Source organism: Octopus bimaculoides, chromosome 28, assembly GCF_001194135.2.
Source record: "Octopus bimaculoides isolate UCB-OBI-ISO-001 chromosome 28, ASM119413v2, whole genome shotgun sequence".
Lineage (NCBI taxonomy): Eukaryota > Metazoa > Mollusca > Cephalopoda > Octopoda > Octopodidae > Octopus > Octopus bimaculoides.
The window spans coordinates 10,330,977-10,352,796 of record NC_069008.1 but is presented as its reverse complement, the minus strand read 5'-3'; the positions used below and the strand labels follow the sequence as shown (position 1 = coordinate 10,352,796).

Genomic DNA, 21,820 nt, shown 5'->3' with positions numbered 1-21,820 from the left:
TATATATATATATATATATACATACATACATACATACATACATACAAGAGTTAAAGAATGGAGTAGATAAGATCCAGGCTACATATGTTTCATAACGAGCTGGACCTCAGAAGTGGTAAATATCCAGTGTAGAGAGCACAGTGGGAAAGGAGAATATAAATGTAGAGAGAAATAAGTATTAAAAGAAGGAAAAAATAAAAAAAGGGAGTGAGAGGAATGAGGAATTTAAGCATGGTCATTTGACTGGTAGTATTCAATAGGGCTGTTTTGGCTGAATCACAGAAATTAGCAGAAACAGATTTTAGGACGGAGGGGATGGGTTGGAGGAGAAGTTCACATAGTGGAGGTTTTCCCCAGGTTTGTGGTATGGGTAGAAGGTTTGGCTTTGTAAGTCCAGGGTTACATCCAAGAAATTAGCAGTTTTAACACACACCCACTTCCATCCTAAAATCTATTGTAGAAAGTGTTTCCTACCAGATTTCCTCACTATCTTCCAATAAGAATTTATCTGAGCAATATGCTGAATATTACAATTATGTCCTACGTTGTGTTGGATATAAAAACTCAATCAAATACACCCCCAATTAGTAAACATAAAATTCCCCCCTATCCTACTCTTCCAATACCCACCCAAATTTCAGAGTAGCAGATGACCTAACAAACAACGCTCCTACCAGATGACCCCATCACAACTCACTGAAACAAGCACCAGCATACACCTCTAAAACCCTCTCCCCACCTAGTTGACCTTGCTAATCAGAATAAATGAACTAGAACCCAGGGCATTATCCAGTTCCATCCACCTCCTTTGCCCTTAATTTTCAGACTCAAGTACCTAAACTCTTCTTCGCCCTACTTGAAAAATATTTCTCTAAATCTAGCCCCCTTAGAAAAATATTTAACCCTCAATCTATAAAATTATTCTTCTCTACCACCAACATTGCTGGAGTTATCTGACATTTCAACAAGAAATTCAGAAATTCATAACCAGCTAATATACACCTTAATAAATTAAGTCAACATAATCTCCAGCTCCATACATATAAACCCAAAACACCAATTGACTCCCTTAACAACACTAACCCTCATAACTCCAACTATAATTCCACTACTAACACCCAATCCTTAAATTTACCTCAATACCCAACTTCATCACTTATAAAAGTAGAGAACAACACAGAAGATACCACAGGCACAATAATCATCATATTATACAACCCCACAACACCACCCTTAACTCCTTGAATACTAATCTTAACGCCAGCAATAATAACAAACCTAACACCGGTTCCTCACAAAATAACAATCCCCTCACAAGTTCATCTGGAACATTCCCTACAAACCTATGCAGCTTCAGATGCCCAACCTTCTGTCCTTTAGATAACCACTGTGTCACAAAAAATAATAAGTGTACAGTATCAACTACCAACTGTAACTACATATATATCAGCTCATGTAGCACCACCATCAAAGCTAGAGTGAGCAACCACTACTCCAGTTTCAAGTCCCAAACAAAATCCAGCAGTACATCGTTATCTCTGCTTATCAATAAACTAAAGATTGATTCAACTCCTTGCACTCTCAAGTGGTCCATAGTTACCCACACCAAGCCATACAGCAGCTATAATAATAAATGTGATCTGTGCATAGCCGAGGATTTTGTAATCCCCGGATTTTCTTAGTGAGTGCAGTAGTGTAATTTTTACCTGCAAGCAATGATCACTAAATCTATTCTCAAAATACAAATAACAACAACTCCACCCTGCCTTTCCCCCTAACCTTCATAAATTTTCCCTCTTATCTACCCTCACTACCACTATATATTAAACCAACAATATACCTTCCCTTTAATTCCTTATTGTCATTTACATACTTTACTCTGTATTTTTCCTTACCATTTAAAATTTTGGTCTCTTATTTCATCTACCTCCCCCACCCTCGTAAACTTACAAGTACATACACCAACATACACCTCTATTACGTCATGCTGTAAACATGCTCACCGCACACAATATACATTCCTCAATTGAAAACCAGTAGTAGCCGCCACGATTCTTTCCCATTCTCTCTTGTTTTCTTTATGCATATATATATATTTTGCTCTCCCTCTTGACCAAAAACATTTCCTCACCCTCTTCCCTCCACATTATTTTTTCTAATACCACTCCCCTTGCTAATTTCTGCGATTTGGTAGTATTGAATACTACCAGTCAGATGACCATGCTTAGATTCCTCATACTCTTGCATTCTTCATCCACACATTTTTTTCTCCCCCTCGATCAAAAATATTTCCTCACCCTCTTCCTTCCACATTATCCTTTTTTGCAAATACCATTCCCCTTGCTAATTTCTGTGATTTGGTCAAAACAGCCCTATTGATCTTGCTTAAATTCCTCATTCCCCTCACTCCCTTATATTTTTTTTATTTTTTCCTTCTGTTAATATTTATTTCTCTCTACATTTATAGTCTCCTCTCCTACTGTGCTCTCCTCCTTGAGACAATGTAAACTTTTATTTAATCAAGATATTCTTGGCCTGAAGAGTAGCCTGCAGTATACACTTCACTTGGACATTTACTACTTCCAAGGTCCCACTCACTATGAAACATATGTAGCCCAGATCTTATCTACTCCATTCCTTAACTCTTGTGTTCTTATTTTCACATTCAGCAATCCTGGTCACCTACTGTGAAATATAAGAAGAAATTTTTTCAGTTTATCGTACTTCAATACAAAACAAATCCACAGCCTTCCATCTCAATGAACCACTATTGTCCTTGAAAGTTGTTTTTTTATATTTACTACTGATTGCTTGAAGCTAACTTTCTTCATACACCTCGATCACTGGATCTTATATAAGTGCAGATGTGGTACAGTAGGAACATGTGTAACTATGTGATTAAAAAGCTTGCTTCTCAGCCACATGGTATTGAATTCATTCCCACTGTGCAGAACCTTCTTCAATAACCCTGGGCCAAGCAAAGCCTTGTGAATGTCCGTAGTAGATGGAAACTTGAAAAAAGCCAATTGGTTATGTGTATATGCATGTTCATGTTTGCATGTACTCTTATCCAGACCTCATGTGCTGGTTGAAAGTGAGCATTGTCATCATGCAAGCAATGTTGTTCATTTCTGTGCTAAATGTATCTAGCCATTGGGGTCTATTACCTTCCTTGGGAAAAGGCGAGGGATAGTGACAGGAAAGGCATCTGGTTGTTGAAAATCTGCGTTAACAAATTCTGTCTGACCTATGCAAGTAGATGTGAAATAATGATGATGATGACAATGATTTGTGTATGTTTATGAATATATGTATATATAGAAATATATTTTTTTTTTCGTTTTCAGAATTATTTTTCTCAAGCTCTTAAAACTTGTCATAAAGAATTTCAGTCAACAGGACAACAAAATATTCAAAATATTGCAATGTCCTTCTGGGACATTGTGAAACCGATTAACCAAGCAATTCTTACTGAAGTGAAACCACTCGTCCCATACATTAAAACTGAATTTGAAAATGCCCACCATGAATATTCCATCTATTCCAAGATACTTGTGGATCACTATAACAACAATTACCTGTATGTGAAGTCTTTTCATAAAGCCATGTGGAAAATATATGACTATTTGAAGGGTAGTCAGCTCCTTCAGTATCAATCTCAGGTGTGGTTTGAGATGGTGAAAATATGGGAAATTTGCCAACAGATATTCCAATATTTATATGACCAATATAAGGTGAGTAATTCAATATCTTTAACTTCTCAGAGAACTTTATATGATTGAAAGAAATTGTGGTTTTCTTAATCAAGGCCAATTAAAAGCACTGGTAACTCAAGCTCTCACCTGGGGTATCATTTGCTTAGTATCTCCATGTCATGTTTGGGGTCTTTGTAGTAAAAAGAAAAATGAAAATAACGAATAAAATAAATGCAATAGTCATTATTCATTTTCTTGCATTATTCATTTTTTTGTTTCAGTCATCAGATTGTGGCCTTGCTTGAGCACTGCTTTGTTGGTTATCCAGACAGATTAACTTTAATATAAAAGGCAATCTCTATGGCCAACATAAATGTGGATGTCTTGTTAGTATACCAAGTACTGCTATACTAGCCTTGAGAAGTCCTCTTATATAGATGCATCAGGCATAAAACACAGACATAAATCGTTGCAGACAAGAATCGTCTATTATGGGTGCCAGAACTGCCAGATCAGGTGATCTCAATCTACTGGACTTCCTCTGTGACAGGCATCCAGTCACCTCATAGCAGCCAAACCTTGTTGCTACTATATATAGAATTTCAGTCTCTTATCAGTCACTGATGTTGTAAATAAAAAGTGTTCCACCCATGCTAGCATGGAAGGCAGACGTTAAATGACAACAATGATGATGATGATTAGTGATGGAAGCAGTATTAGTAGTAAAAGGTAATCTTTATATCCAACTTAACATGGATGTCTTGTTAAAATGTCAAATACTGCGATATTAGCCTTTAGAGTCTTCTCATATATGAGCATGGTGCCTTTTGGCACTAACTCTGCTTCTCTCACTAATATTTTATTAACCTCAATACATTTTTCAAGTCTTCTCCTATCAGAAAATTTTGCTAAACTGCTAAGTTATAGGGATATACACAAGCCAACACCAATTGTCACACAGAGCAGGGGTACAAACACAAAGTTTCACACACAAACACGCAAACATATTATGTGTGTATACACACACACATGTATAAATATACATACATACATACATACATCATATATATATATTAAATTCAAATTATGATGAACATAAACAAACAAACAAAGTTTGCTTTAGAAGCGTTGATATGTCTTAGAAAGTTTATATATATATATATATATATATATATATATATATATATGAATTGCTAGCAAGGACACAATATTTCATTTTGCAAACATAATATATTACCTAGTATATTAAAAGTTTACAAGTCAATATGTCTTTTTGTGTTAGCAGTGCAATGTTCTCATTTTTAAGTTTACAAATTTTCTATAGAATTCAGACGCAGCACTGAAAGTTATGGTGTTTTGCATACAAATATATCTATGTAAACAATGTGGTTGAAGATAGAAAAGATAGGTAATTGGTGTACATGCATATTTCAAGAGTTATTGTTCGTTCATCAGCACCATAGCCAAGCCATCAACTATCCATGAATACATTGCTTAAATACCCAATAAGTTTGCCAGGTTGGATATGGTGCTGAAGAAAGGGCAATAGCTCCTGAAATATTCATTCATTTTTTGCATCTTCAATCGTGCAGCATATTTTCTATTGGCACTCTTGTAGAATTATCAATTTTTCAAAGACACTACATAATTGTATATATTTTAAACTGTTGGGTAATGACCAAAAGAGTACAATCTTGAATACAAGTAACCAAAATGAGGTTCCTCTGAAAGATCTTTGAAATAACATTATTTGACAGGATGCATAACTCAAAGATCAAGGAGTCTCTCCAGGTCAAACTGCAACTTCTCCCCATTACTTCATTATATCATTTAATTAGCCACTAGAGCTGTATACAGAAGTGCAAGAAGCAAAGCAGGCTGGACAGATACATTAATGAAATGAAGGATGATAAGATATGGATGATATAAATGAGAGGGGTATTCGAAGCCCGCCAACCAAAAACCCCTCAAAATCATTGTTCAAACAGTTCAGTTACAACAAACAATTAAAGTACAAAACAAAAATTCAATCATCAGGGCCCCCAAGCAAGTTGACTTGCCACCTGCAGACAACTCTGCAGTGACAAGTCAGGGTCCGCGAAAAGGAACGCAAACTCTTGTCACGGGTCTCCATGACCCTTGACAACACTGTATGCTGTATCACCTCCGCAGTCACCTGCAGAGGCCATAATGGACTGCCTGTGCATTCCGAGTATGTAATTCTTTGGTCGCACTGGTCGTCCACAACTTTTCTTACAGGCCCTCCCTCGTGATAAAGGAGGACAAACTCTTCCTCTTCACAGGAAGGGGCCTCAAGCTGCTCTGTCAGTGGCACACTTCCCACTGACAGAGCCTTTACTTCATACTACATACAGTACTGCACACATGTTATTGGAATGTTGCAGGTAAGAATCACAAAATGTGTTCTTCAAACTGAGCCATTCCATAGGAAACCTAGAGGTAAATCAAGAATGAGCTGGTTGGATAGTATCCATCATCTTAGTTGATTGTGCTTAGGAATCCAGCCAGAAAATGTAATAACAGCTGTTTCTGATAGGACCCTGGGAGGTGGTACCTAAGGACTCTACCCCAACAACCCTCCCAGGAATAATGGATGGATGAGATGGAAATTTAATGACCATTAAAAAAAAAATACTTGTAGAACTGATCAGTTTGCAAAGGCTCTGTCTAAATGTCTAAACATTTAAGTCACAAAATTTATTGACTGCTGGTCAGTAATCTTTACAAATTCTCTTTTGCACTCTTTGTTGAATTTTTCAGTTTTCAAATTACAATCCATTTACCCAAAATAACCCCTGTGCAATGAAAGCAAACAATACAGCTTAAGATATTTTTGCAAGATATTTTCTCATTTTCAAAGGCCTGAAGGTCATTTATATAAACTGCTGAACAAAAAAATAAAAAACAAAAAAAAAAATCTTTGACCAGAAATGGATTCAAAGAAAACAAAAGTTTATATCAATATTATAACAATAAATATTTGTCTCTGAAATATTTATCACCAACAGTCATTTGTTGCAATTTAGGAAAAAAAAAAAGAAAAAGAAACAAAGGAAATTATTGTCTGTCTGCCTGTGGTTCAAATAAATTTTCTTTTGCTTTCCATTGTAATTGGAAACCTGCAAAATCTAATAATTTTCTCATCATCCAGACAAGGCTGCACTGGCATATTTACTTCCTTTTTTTTTTTTTCTTGGTCTTTGAGAAGATAGTTTGTGAAGTATTCTATATTTAAAATGTGACTAACAGAAACTATTAACAATGCAAGAATTATTCTGTTTTCTTTTTAACTATTTAAATGATTTTATTTATTTATTTGTCTAAAATTAATGATTTTATTTATTTAACAATTTTTGTTTATTTAAAACAATTTTTTTTTTAAAATTTTAAAACGAATCATTATTTCTTTTAAGTAAATGATTTTATTTTTTATTCACTTTAAATAATTTTTCATTTAAATGATTTTCTATTTATTTAAATAAATAGATTTTTTAAATTTAAAATAAATTAGTTTTTTTTTTATTTATTCATAGTATTCTATTGCTATTTTGGGCTTATGACAGAACAGAAATTAACACATTTATTTTAGTAAGAATAGACCATGTGATGGTCAGTTGTATCCAGCCAAAATATTTTACTAATTTTATGTTCAAACTAACCAGCTCTGGCCTTTCACACCTACCTTATAATGTCATTCTAAAAAGAAATAATCTTTTATAATGTGGTTTTTGTATATGTCACCTTAGTGTCATGCACTAATACAGTGTGATATACAATAACACAGAACAGGATAGGCACCAACTATCTCCACTTGATGTATTCCCAAATACTCTGCCAACAACTGTAACCAATCCGAAACAACTCTGAACGAACTATAGCAACTTCTCAACAATTTCCTGTGACTCCATGAACTCATGAATAACACCTTTCGACTTCCTGAATTTTTTCATTTCTCACTCTCAGTCAAACATGCAGCTACTTATACGAGTTCGGCTAGTCCATTCTTATGTGGTGTCATGATTCTTGCCATAACACAATCACCTGGAAATCTTGAAGCTATGTGATAATGCATAGTTTATTCAGAATACTATGAATAAATAAGCATTAAATTTTACAGAATAATCTGAATTTTAAGGGGTTAAATCAAATAACTGAGAACCCCATCAGACATCTTCATAGACTGCAATACTTTGGTGAGAAAACATCTATCACATGTTGATATTATATCTTTTGTTGATGCTACACCTGTGTTGTCCTTGTTGTTGTTACTGCTGCTGTTGTTCCCTCTTACTTCTGTGGTTTCATGATTCTTATTTTATTCCTCTAAAAATCATTACAATACATGGCTTTTTTTTTCCAGATAACATCTACATACATGAGTAAGACCCTTACACACCACCTCCATAGAAGTCATACCCATTATATTGAATTGGTCATGGCAGCAGTGAATTACTTGAAACAGAATTTCTTTATAAATGGTGAGTTGTCACATTTGTAGTTGGGAATTTGTATCTAAGGCCACCTTGCACTAAAATATGAAATCATTTTGGTTAACTTACTTGTGTTGGTGCCAGGAAAAAAGCAGCCAGTTCACTCTGTAAAGTGAAGGGCATCCAGCCATAGAAACCATGGCCAAGTAGACACTGGTGCTTAGTGTAGTTTTCTGGCCCATCAGATTCTGTTGAAATGTCCTACTATGCCAACATGGGAAGCAGACATAAAACAATGATGATGACCATGATGATAGGTACAGACATGGCTATGGAGTAAGAAGTTTACTTCTCAACCACATGGCATGGTTCCAGGTTCAGTCCCACGGCGTGACACCTTGTGAATGGATTTGGTAGGCAGAAACTGAAACTTGTGTGTGTGTGTGTGTTTGTGTGTGCGTGCGTGATTTATTGTCCTTGTGTTTGTCCCCCACCACCACTTTCCAACTGGTGCTGGTTTGTTTATGTACCCAGTAACTTAGTGGTTTGGCAAAATAGCCTGCAAGAATAAATATCAGGCTTAAAGATAAGAAATTAAGAAAAGTACTGGGGTTGATTCATTAGATGAAAATAATCTTAAGGCGGTGCCATAGCATGGCCACAGACTAATGACTGAAACAAGTAAAAGATAAAAGATAAAAAAAAAATGATAAATACTGTACAATGATGTATGTAAAAAGATGGAGAAAACATGAATTTTGCAAGCTGCAGTGAAGTAAAGCCATCTAGAAATGTAGAGACTCCCTGTAAACACTGAAGTGATTCTGAGTGCTGTCATTAACAATCTCTCTACAGCCAGTCGCCAAATCAAATGTACCCAGCTTATGGTGCAAAGTAGTTGGCAATAATCTGGCATCAGCTGTCAAAAATACGGCAGAACAAGGAAGTCAGAGGGCAAAAAGTTAGAAAGAATACAACCATGCATTCTGTCTGTTTTTTTTTTGTTTTACTTGTTTTAGTCATTAGACTGTGACCATGCTGGAGCACCACCTTGAAGAATTTTATGCAAGTGGATCAACCCCAGTACTTATTCTTTTATTAATTTTATTAAGCCTGGTACTTATTTTTGCTGCCTGTTTTGCTGTACTACTAAGTTACAGTGACATTAACATACCAACTTCAGTTGTTAAGCAGTGGGGGTGGGGGACAAACACAAACACACACACACATATATATGACAGGCTTCTTTAAGTTTCCATCTACCAAATACACTCACAAAGCTTTGATTGGCCTGAGGCTGTAGTAGAAGATACTTGCCCAAGGTGCCATGCAGTAGGACTGAACCCAGAACCATGTAGTTCTAATGATTCTAATAATTTACTTTTGTGGCAATATTTGAAGTCTAAATCTAAGGGATATAACTAAATACTACAAAATAAAAATATAGATAACAAGAAAGGAGTAATTTAATAAGCTATTTTACCTCAATTTATTTATCGTATTTATTTAATTTCCTCCCTTCTTTATTATTTCAGACATCACACATTATATCAAACATGAATTTGGTCCAAAACTCACCAACTTTTTTATGGATGCTTTTGAGTTTGTCTTTGAGAATGGAATCCAAATCATGCAATATGTAACTGATCGACTAGTCTCAGTCCTGGCACAAGCTAGAGACTATTTCCAACCGTACATACAGTTACCTATCATCAATGCATTGTTAGATATCATCAAAGAGATCTATTATGAGGTAATTACAATTTGTTTGATTGTCTTTTTTTAAGGTGAGGGTGATATTGCTGTTGTTATTTAACCCCAGGCTCCTGTCAAATGTGGCTATCTGAACATATTGTATTTTCTCCTATCTGTTATAATTGAGTAACCCAGATCAGTTCTGGTCATGCAGCTCTGTTCTATTGTTGGAGGTTGTACTCTCTCAATGTGGTGTGGTGTGACAGTTTGAGCATGTTGTACTCTTTCTGCTGTCAAGTCTATTTTTGACATACAGTAGTCAATTATAATGTGACAGCCTGGACATACTATACTTTCTCCCTCTCCAGTCTATATCTGACATACAGAGGTTACGGTGACAATCTGCACATAATTATATTGTCTCTGTTGTCCAGACTATCTTCGACACACAGTGGTTAGTTGTATGTGGTGTAGTATAACAGTCTAGATGTGTACGTTCTCCACTTTCCAGTCTATGACCAACATACATGGTGCAGTGTGACAGTCTGGCTATGTGGCACCTTCTCCACTGTCCAATCTATATCTGATGTTTGTATGTCAATTGTATGTGGTGTAGTGACAGTCTGGACATGTGCTCTCTTCACTGTCAAATCTGTTTCTGAGATATGGTGATGCAGTGTGACAATTTGGACATGTACTCACTTGTATGTCCAGTCTATGGTGTAGAGATAGTCTGGACATGTTATACTCTCCAATATCAAATCTGTTTTTGACATATAGAGGTGCAGTGTGACAATTTGGGCATGTCATACTCTCACCACTGTTTAATTTATATGTGACATACAGCAGTCAATTGTAGTTATACTCTCTTTACTGTTTGGCTATTTCTGACACTCAGAAGTTTAACCGTATGCAGTGTAGTGTCCACCATATGAACATATTATAAACTCTTCAAAGTCCAGTCTATTTCTATATTTCTGAAGATTCTGAGGTTGACCACAGCAAAGGTAGGGGAGATGGATTTGGTCAAAGTGTGTCGGTTGCTGTTCCTCTACATTTATTGTTAAACTTCTAAAAGTAAATTCACTGCTGTTACCATGGAGAAAAAATTCTCTCTGATGTTAAAAGTTGTAAAAACACTATATCTGCCCAGTGCTTGCCCCTGTCAGATTCCCAGACAGCTGTTTCTGTCTTTTTAGCCTTCCTCAGTGGGAAACACCAAAGAGAGATAATCCTGGGCAGATTAAAGCTGTAGCTTTAACTAAAAAACAGTTGACACCTGTGACAGAGTCTCACTATTCAATCACCTGGTTAGAATAAACATAACAGCATCAGTGCCAAGCAGTGATCTGGAATAGATGAACTTTGGGTAAGTTAAAATATGTTTGTGACATATTCTAGCTTCTAAAGGCAAATTCACTGCAGTTACTCCTAAAATCACCAAGACATTGCTGGAGAATCAAGCAATAATTCATTAATGATACACTCCAACAGATACCCGAACTTAGATATATATATGTATGTGTGTGTGTGTGTGTGTGTATGATGGGTTTCTTTCAGCTTCCATCTACCAAATCTACTCACAAGTCTTTGGTCAGCCTGACGCTATAGTAGAAGACACTTGCCTAAGGTGCTATGCAGTGGGACTAAACCTGAAACCATGTGATAGGGAATCAAGCTTCTTACCACACAGCTACACCTGTGCTTTTGAATTCAGTTACTCCTGTATTTGTTTTACTCTTTCATTGATTTACTCCTATTATGCACCATATATACCCATGGCTATGATTTAGTTACTGCTGTGTCATGTATATATATAGAAGTATATGTTACTCTTTTTCACAGGTGCAGGCGTGGGTGTGTAGTAAAAAGCTTGCTTCTTAACCGCATAGATTCAGGTTTAATCCCACTACATGGCACCTTGGGAAAGTGTCTCCTACTATCAGGTTGAGTATAAAGTAAGCAACGTTTTGAACCATGAAAAATTTGTACCTGATTTTTGCAGAATTTTTAATTTTTTTGAAATTGTCTGATAATACAGACATAGACTTTCCTAAATGCATCAATAAATTAACATTGATATTTTTTTCACCTTTGTTACAATCATCTGAAATAGAACTGTTAAAGTGCAATATTCGAGCAATTTTGCTATTCATCTTCAAAAAAGGACATAAAGCAGCTGAAACTGCTCACAATATCAACAAAACATTTGGTGAGGAAATGGCCAATGAGTGGTCAGCTCAAAAATGGTTTAAAGGATTTCGCAGTGGTGACCTGAGCCTTGACGATCGTGAGCATAGTGGACATCTATCTGTCATCAATAAAAACCAGTTAAAGACTGTTGTTGAGAAAAATCCATGTAAAACTACTCAAGAACTGGCAAAAGAACTTCAAGTTAGCCAGAAAACTGCCTGCAACCATTTGCATGCTATTGGAAAATCAAAAAAGTTCAACAAATTGGTACCACATGATTTGAATGAAAATCAGAAAATGCACAGATATAAAATTTGCTTGTCGCTTCTTCTCTGTAACCAGACTGATCCATTTCTCGACTGTATTGTAACTTGTGATGAAAAGTGGATTCTGTACAATAATAAAAAAACTTCTCAGTGGTTGGACCAAAATGAAGCACCGAAAACCTTCCATAAATCTGAGCTCTTCAAACAGAAGGTTATGATGACTATTTGGTGATGTACTGCTGGACTCATCCACTATAACTTTTTAAAACCCAGAAAAACTATTACTGCATAAACATATGGCCATGAAATTGCCAAAATGAATGAAAAACTGCTATTCCTCTATCTCAGACTGGTCAACAGAAGAGGGCTAATCTTTCTTCATGACAATGCTCGACCATATATTTCACTAATGACGCTCCAGAAGTTGAGGGAACTTGGCTACAAAGCTCTTCCCCACCCAGTTTATTCCTCAGACCTTTCTCCTACTGACTACCACTTTTTCAAGCACTTTGATGGTTTCCTGTGAGAGAAGAGGTTCAAAACTCAAAGTGATGCTGAAAGTGCATTCAAAGAGTTCATCACCTCTAGAACTCCTGATTTTTATGTTACTGGAATAAACAAACTTGTAACTCATTGGCAAAAATGTGTTGATTTTAATGGTACTTACTTTGATAAATAAAATTTCCACATTGTTGAAATATATTGTAATGAATTTCATATTTCAAAACGTTGCTTACATTTTACTCAACCTAATATATCCTTGGGCCAACCAAAGCCCTATGAGTAGATTTGGTAAACAGAAACTGAAAGAAGCCTGTTTTGTATACATATTTATATGTGTGTCTGTGTTTGCCTCCCCTCCCCAGTGCTTAACAACTGGTGTTAGTACGTCTATGTACCCGTAACTTAGTAGTTCTGCAAAAGTGATCAATAGAATAAGTACTAGCCTTCAAAATCCTAGAGTCGATTTCTTCAACTAAAACCCTTCAAAATGGTGCCTCAGCATGGCCACAATGAAATGGCTGAAACAAGTTAAATGATATATTTACTCCTTAATTCCTTGTCCCATTGTCTCAACCTTGCAGATAATAACCTCCAACCTCAGCCACTTTAACATTTAGACCTCTTCCACTTAATCACTCCTTGACTCATTTACTTAATCTTTAATTCTTTCAAATATCACATAATTTATCATTTATCACGCAGATGATAGCAGCATGCAGTGATATAAGCCTCAAAGAAAGCATACACAAATCAGTGAGCACAAAACTGTCATCCATGAGAGACACCCTAACCAATTTCAGTATAACCCCAAACATCATAATACAAAAGTGGGGTCACATTGTATTTGAAGTAAATTATTATGTGTTTACAATACCAAGCAATATAGTACAATTTGGCAGAGATTTCAGCAGCCAGGTTAGAGAAAGGGCCACAGGCATTTACAAAAGAGCCAGATATTTACTGGGATCTGAACTCACATTCTGGGATTTATACTATGAGATGAAACCTTCCACTGATGTAGCAAATTGGTTTCCACCATTCAAAGGTAAGCTTGATGGTCATTTGATATATATATATATATATATATATATATATATATATATAAAGATAAAGAGAGCAATGGTAAAGTTGGAAATATATTTTATGGATAGAGTCTTACAGCTGTTTCTGGGAAGATCCAGGACTTCCCTTCATCGGAGACAGAAATAGTAAAGGAATCGATTATTATATCTATAGGCGGAGAGTTATAGTATGAAGTGAGAGTGAGTGTGATGCGCTGAAAAAAGAAAGAAAGAAAGAACAGTACTTGGAGTGTAGTATCATTCCAGTAGTAAGGATTCGTGTAAAGTAATCCGTGTGGGAATTTTCCGGAAATAGTTGCTGCAGCAAAGGCTGAAATAGCAGAGGTGGATATATGCCATATTGTGTCCGAGGTATATTGCTTGTGTTTACTTGAAGGATGTCCCAAGTCAAGTGAGAGATGTGCGTCGGGTAATATAGGTCAAGTCTTAAAGACAGAATGGGACTTGACCTATTTACCCTACGCACATCTCTCACTTCATACTATAACTCTCCGCCTATGGATATAATAATCGATTCCTTTACTATTTCTGTCTCCGATGAAGGGAAGTACTGGATCTTCCCAGAAACAGCTGTAAGACTCTATCCATAAAATATATTTCCAGCTTTACCATTGCTCTCTTTATCTTTTTATAAATTTATACATACACACACTAATACACGACTTATAATCCCCAATCCTGTTCATACAACGACTGGGGCAACTAGTCGGTATACAGCACTTACTCGGTATTACCTGTATCTTTTTGGGTTTGGTTAAATCCAATACCCTCCTCAACCTTATATATATATATATAAAGATGTAGGAGTATACATGTATATATGCATGTAAAGAATAATTGGTGTGTGTGTGTGCGCGTTTGGTAAAATAAGCAATAACAATAATCTATTAAAAACTATTTACAAGATATGAGCGTATAAAAAGTAATAAAGAACAAAGATTCATTTGAAATATTTACACACATACACATGCACAGGTATCAATTCCACTCCCCAAGCAAAATACATGTTTACCTGTCTACATCATTGGATGCAAATGAAGTCACAGAGTTTTTCTTCTAGAGGGATATCTAAAGAAATGCTAGGGGTCTCTTACTCCAAAGTATTGGGTAAACACTGATTCTATTGGATAGTCCATCTCATTTTTGTAGATGACTGCAAAATTCCTTCTGTATGAATCAACAAGGAAAAACTCTATATGATCACTAGATCTTCAGAAAAAGCAGTCAAATTTCCCTTGAATTATACTTCACCATCTCTTATTCTCTCTATTGTCCAAACAGCAATTAATTGTGCTATAAAATCACCACTGTGCAATTTTTGTATCTTTTACTTGTTTCAGTCATTAGACTGTGGTCATGCTGGGGCACTGCTTCAAAGAACTTTTAGTTAAACAAATTGACCCCTGTACTTTATTTTTAAGCCTGGTACTTATTCTGTTAGTCTCTTTTGCTGAACCACTTGGTTATGGGACCATAAACACACCAGTTGCCAAGAGATGGTGAGGGAGAAACACAAACATACACATGATGGGCTTCTTTAAGTTTCCATTTATCAAACCCACTCACAAGGCTTTGGTTGACCTGAGGCTATAGTAGAAGATACTTGCGCAAGGTGCCATGCAGTGGGTCTAAACCCAGAACCATGTGGCTGGGAAACAAGATTCCTACCATACAGCCACAGGCAAGATTTGGTTGGTAACTCTATCAGTCTAGCTATCATGCAAAGATACCATTATGGTAAGCTGGCATCCGGTAGAAGACCACAGCATAAGTTAAAATTGCATTTTAAGGATTGTGTGAAAGATCCTCTGACATGATGCACATATCTAAGGGATAGTGTCATGTGAATTACTTGATGACATCACTAGTACCAATTCCATTAAAAAAGGACTCAGTACACTCTGCAAAATAGTTACTATTGGGAAGGTGTCCCAACAAGTAATTAATATGTATGTTCCAGCTGCCAGGAATGTGATCAGTGTGTAAAATTGGTGTATCCAATAGCGTTACACTTCTATATTTTGTAGCTCTTTAAGCTATGATTTTGTGGATGTTTAATGGGTTGGATGTGGTGCTGAAGAAGGTGCAAGAACTCCTGAAATATGCATTTACACCCATTACCTTATTTTTGCCATCTTCAATTGCATTGTTGTTTACATTATACACATTCGAATATGTAACATCATAACAAATCAGTGCTGGCTATAATTTCTATAGAAAATCTGTAGAGATAAACTAAGAAAATTATTGGGAAGGGTATCCTGCCATAGAAATCCGACAGGGTGTGATTTGAGAAAGATTTGGCTGCCATTTCTATCAGGTTTAGCTATGATGCAGAGGCCTCCTTCACTAATCCACATACACACGCACATCATCATCATCAGCTGTCTTCCATGCTAGCATAAGTTTGATGGTTTTTGACAGGAACTGGCAAGTCAAAGAGCAGCACTGGCTCCAGTGTCTGCTTTGGCTGAATGCCTTTTCTAAGGGCAGCCAAGGAACTTGCAAGATGAAGACCTCTTTGCTGGAAAAGGGAGTGGAACAGAGGGAAGATGCTTAGTGCAGGTGAGAAGTTAGAGGATAGAGACAGGTGTCTTACTATAAAGAAGTTACTTGACTACCCCAGTAGGAAAAGAAGGGAGAGGCTGGAGAGATAGTGTTAAAGAGAAAGATGGAGAGACAGTCAGAGTAGGTCCTACCCATAGGAAACAATGGCAGGGAATATAAGTGGTACAGAAGGGATAGAGGAGGATGTTCCTTATGAGTATCCTTTTGACAGGTCTTGTTTTCAGTCCTGGTAGATATCCAGCAACCTTAAAGATTTAAAGGATGACAAGCAAAACAAGATGCTTTCCTTCATAACCTTGCTACCAAGTAGGTGGCTGGTCAAAATTTACTCTAAAATTAAAAAGTGAAAGATAATAAACATACATACATAAAGATGGGTTGAAGGGGATTTGGCTTTTATTTCTAGCATATGTGACTAAAATGCAGAAGCTTCATCTATGATTTTAGCATGTACAGTCTGTTTCTCTCTCTCTCTCTCTCACTCTCTCTCTCTATCTATCTATCTGTCTATCTATCTATCTACCACTCTATCTCTCTCTCTCTCTCTCTCTATCTATCTATCTAGCTCTCTCTCTCTCTATCTACGACTCTCTCTCTCTCTCTCTCTCTCTCTCTCTCTCTCTCTCTCTCTATCTATCTATCTACCACTTTATCTATCTCTCTCTCTCTATCTACCACTCTATCTATCTATCTATCTATCTATCTATCTCTCTCTCTCCACTCTCTCCTTCTCTCTCCTTCTCTCTCCCTTCCTCTCTCCTTCTCTCTCTTCCCTCTCTCCCTCCCTCTTCGTTACCCAGCTCTTTCATACACATACATACTCACACACATTCTCTCTTTCAGCTCATGCAATTCTGTTTGGAAGTCAACATGTCATAACATTTGACCGGCTCCATTATGAAATCAAGGCCAGATGCAGTGTTGTGTTGTCCAGAGATGTGGTCAACGGTACGTTCGCAGTCATAGCCAATTACCAATTTGACTCACCTGACCGCCAGCCGTTCTCAGTGACTGTAGTCACTGAGTATGATGAACACGTGGAAATTCTACAAAATCAAAAGGTAATTATGGCTGCTGCTGCTGCTGCTGTTGTACAAACTATTCCAAGTGTCACCCAGAGATCTCAAGTAACAGCAAGTTGGACATTTTACTGTGAATGTTATTTTTGATTAGCAATAATATATTGTAGGAAGGTGGTGAACTGGCAGAATCGTTAGCACACTGGGCAAAAATGATTTGCAACATTTTGTCTGTTTTTGCATTCTGAGTTCAAATTCTCCCAAGGTTGACTTTACATTTCATCCTTTCAGGGTCAATAAAATAAGTACCATTTGAGTTCTGGGGTGAATATAATGGATTTATCCCTGCCCCTGAAATTGCTAGCCTTCTGCTGAGATAATATATTGTAGGGAGGTGGTGAGCTGGCAGAATCCTGAGCACACCAAATGAAATGCTTAGTGGGATTTCCTCTGTCTTCACATCCTGAGTTCAAAGTTCACTGAGTTCGAGTTTGCCTTTCATCCTTTCAGGGGCAAAAAATAAGTACCAGTTGAGTACTGAGTCAATGTAATTTACTTACCCACTTCCTTGTGCCAAAATTAGGGGAGGAGACCAGCTTCTGAGAATTAAGATTTTGTTAAATTTGAGGTATTTCAGTTTTGAAAGAATTTTAAGAGAATCAAGTATTTTAAAGTTGACTGTGTTTTCCTTAAGATATGGGCTGCACCCATGAGAACAATTGTCATAGTTTTGATACTTTGGGTTTTCCTGGTCCTTGGTCATAGTGTATAAGAACACCATTTGGTACTATCCCCAATGCTCCAATGATCACATGTATAATTGTTGTTCTTAGATGCCACAATTTTGACCTCTATTTTAAGGTCCTGGTATTTCATTATTATTGTTGTCATTACTGCTGCTTCTGCTGTTGTTGTTATTTTTCTTCTTTCAATTTTGTTTCTATTTCTGGCCAAGTGCCTTCCTGACACCTTGGGCAAAGAAACTCACTGTATACTTTGACAGGCCATCAAAATAAACATGCCAGATTGTTCATTTACTAAATCAAGTAAAGTTATGCAGAAAAAATTATTTACGTGGATGGTGATTGTTCTCACAGCAACAATGCTCTTCTCAGTATGTGCGGCATAGCAGCTGAAATAATCTTTTTTCTATCGTTAAGCATTTTTCTATCGTTTAAGCATAAGAAAAGTATGTTAATTGAAGATGCCTTACTGCCCACCTTTAGACCTCACATATTTTGATGTAACTACTGAGCCAAATCTCAAACTATTTATGCCAAAGTGTAGCTGAAGAAGTGTCCTCTTTAAAACTGTTAATCGTTTGCAATTTAGTTGAGAACTGAATTAGTGGTGAAGCATGGAAGTTGCTGCGATTGTCAAAATGTTCGACTTAAGAATATAGTCAACCACTACCTTGGTTGAATGATATAATTTAATTTTATATAACAATTTTATATATGTACTAGCAGAGATACCTGGCGTTGCTCGGGATTAAAATGGCATAGTTTGTTTATAATATATTACAGTTATGTTGAAACAGGTGGTAAGGGAAAGTGCAGCATTGACAACAAAACATTTGTGGAGTAAATGATGGGCCAATTTGACTAAGCAACATGCTATGCCTTTGTTTGGAATATTTCAGGCCCTAACTTATAGAAAATTGGGGATGGCAGTTATGTGATTTTTTAATGCATCGTAAAACTGTCAGTGGATATACTCTCTTTTGCAGCAGTCGGCGCTGTGTCTAACATGACCCATCAGCTGAAATTTTGACACCGCCTTCGAGGTTGTTGTCCTACATTACTCATAAAGTAAATTTGGAGGAACTGTGGTTGTTCATTTGTGGGTAACAGGGTACCAATAAGATAGACTTGCCCTTGAACTTTGACATCAGTGTAAATTCATGTTTAACTATTTTCTTAGATGCAGTAAACAATGTCATTTGAAATGCAGAGTTGTCTTGCCTGATATTGTTCAGAAAATCCTTTGACTCGGTGGAAGTACCTTCTAGAAGATCCATAAAAGGCTGAGAAGGAGCTAGTAGTGCTGGCAATGTTACCTGACTACCTGAGCAGCACATACCTTTTGTTTCATTTGAAAATTCTAAACCTCTACAGAAACGACATTTTGTGTTTAGCACAGCAATTTGGACAGAGTTATCATTTTTATAAGAATGGGATGGATCATATCTGAAAACAGCTTCAAGAGTTGTGAAGAACGAATTTGTACATAGTCTGTTTCTGAGAGCTATTCTATTGGACCTCTATCTAATCATTAAAACATTGATTTAATGACCCAGCATTAAGTACTACAGCATGCATCTGCTGATCTTGGAAAAGTCTCATCTCCCTTCTCTCTTGAGGTTCCGTCTGACATGCTGCAGCATCCCTTTGTTTATCTTGAGAAAATTTTACCTCGCTTCTCTCTTCGGACTCTCACCTTTGGTTTTCTACAATCCTCCTTGCTTTCTACTTGTTTCTGGAGAGATGATGTCTTTTCTTTGGTGGTATATTTTTTTCGATATTGTAAACAAAAAATTATGAACATAGAAAAAATTATGCATTAATTCCTATTTTTGTAAGCAGTTGTATGTATGTAGTATGTTTTTATTTTTGTATGCAGTTTAAATTAACCAAATAGAAGCACATGCATGAACTTCTAATTTAATGGTAAATGCCACAATGATTACTATAGATAAATTTCTTAATTTACATTATTTATATTTGACAGATATTTGTCCTCATCTTGTTTGTTGTTAACACGTTTCAGCTGATATACCATCCAACCTTCATCAGCTGTCTTGGGGAAATTTCGAATCTGGGTTCTCATTCCTAAGGTATTTTTCGATGTTGGTTCAAAATTTCCCCAAGACATCTGATGAAGGCTGGGGGGTATATCAGCCAAAACGTTGTGTTAACAACAAACAAGATGAGGGCAAATATCCGTCAAATATAAATAATGTACATAATTCCTCATCATATAGAACTGAAATTTCTTAATATATATATTAAGCACATGTATTAAATGTTAATTTAAGGGTAAATATGTAACTGTAAATACCTTGCAACCTTGCAGCTGCTGCTATAATTATTAACTGGTAATGAAACAGTTAATGTGTACTTTTATATACCTCATTGGTTTTTGTCAAGAGTTTCACCTCCAGCCGTTCGTTATGTCAGTAAACACATACACTGACACAACATTCTGCTATGATGGCCACAAAGATGGAAAGTTGCTGATGTGTAATGTTGTTCAAATTAGGATGTAAATTGTTAATTTATTTCAAATTTAATAGAAATAAGATGATCTTAATGTTATTAGATTAGAATTAAAAGTGAAAGAATGAAAGTGAAACAATATTATAGCCTTATCACATTACAGATGATAAGCAGCTTTCTTTATTATAGTACAGATGTGACAAATTCGGCAAAACATTACCTTCATTATTGAACCATGGTCACTCTCGTAATGCAACACTTTGTAATTTTGGTTGAAATTGAAAGTGTGAAACTATTTTCACTTTCCATTGAAACCTGGTTGTTGTAGAGCAGTGTCTTTCAAATAATTATAGCTGGTTGTTGAGATAATGTAGAATATATGTAAATGAAATTATAGTTTATTTGGTAGCCAAAATACTACTGAATACTTTGATACCCCATACATCAAAATGGGCAACCCAATTTTCGAATTCATAAGGAATATACACACATGCACACACACATACACACACACGCTCACACACTCTCTCTCTCTCTCTCTTAGAACATAAGGTATGAAATATCAGCAGTTCTCTGTCACCCACAATCCTTGTCTTTCATCTTCTATAGAAACTTGCTTTCTGTCTCTGTTTGTTTCTCTTGTCTGTCTTTTACTCATTTTGTGTTTCTCCCACTCATTCTGTCAAAATTTATTTGAACAGAGCAGAAATTGAAAAAAGAGAAAGCGAAAAAGACAGAGAGAAAGAAAGTGAAGGAGGTGAGAAAGTGAAAGATATATGTACGTGTATATGAAATGGACATGAGTGTGTGTGCATGCATGCACATGTGAGAGAGAGAGAGAGAGAGAAAAAGAGAGTGAGAGATAGAGTGAGTGAGTGAAGGTGTGTGTTTTGATGATAGATGTCTTAAGGTACACACACACATAGAAAATGTGGCGTCATCATATAAAATGTTTACAATAGTTGATTTATGGAAAAGACTATAATGTTAAAATTTTGAAATGCAAATATGTGAATGGAAATTAAGTTTAGTTTGTAGTTAAAATAGTACTGAATCTTTTGATACCCCCATACGTCAAAACTGGTAACTTGGTTTTGGAATGCATAAGGAATATATATATATATATATA

At 36.1% G+C, this 21,820-nt stretch overlaps 1 protein-coding gene across 4 annotated transcripts in view; it reads left to right on the top strand.

Annotated features, from left to right (window-relative positions):
* The window catches only part of LOC106873345 (uncharacterized), a 253,626-nt gene that overhangs the window by 215,774 nt on the left and 16,032 nt on the right, over positions 1-21,820 (top strand). For 3 of the 4 annotated variants that reach the window (XM_052977316.1, XM_014920673.2, XM_052977317.1), the window contains 5 exons: positions 3,348-3,734; positions 8,077-8,194; positions 9,682-9,899; positions 13,507-13,849; positions 17,298-17,515. In XM_052977316.1, the coding sequence (XP_052833276.1) occupies positions 3,348-3,734; positions 8,077-8,194; positions 9,682-9,899; positions 13,507-13,849; positions 17,298-17,515 (1,284 nt within the window). Of the gene's footprint in view, positions 1-3,347; positions 3,735-8,076; positions 8,195-9,681; positions 9,900-11,040; positions 11,165-13,506; positions 13,850-17,297; positions 17,516-21,820 lie in introns of those variants that run through there. The other variant, XM_014920674.2, reaches the window with a different exon arrangement.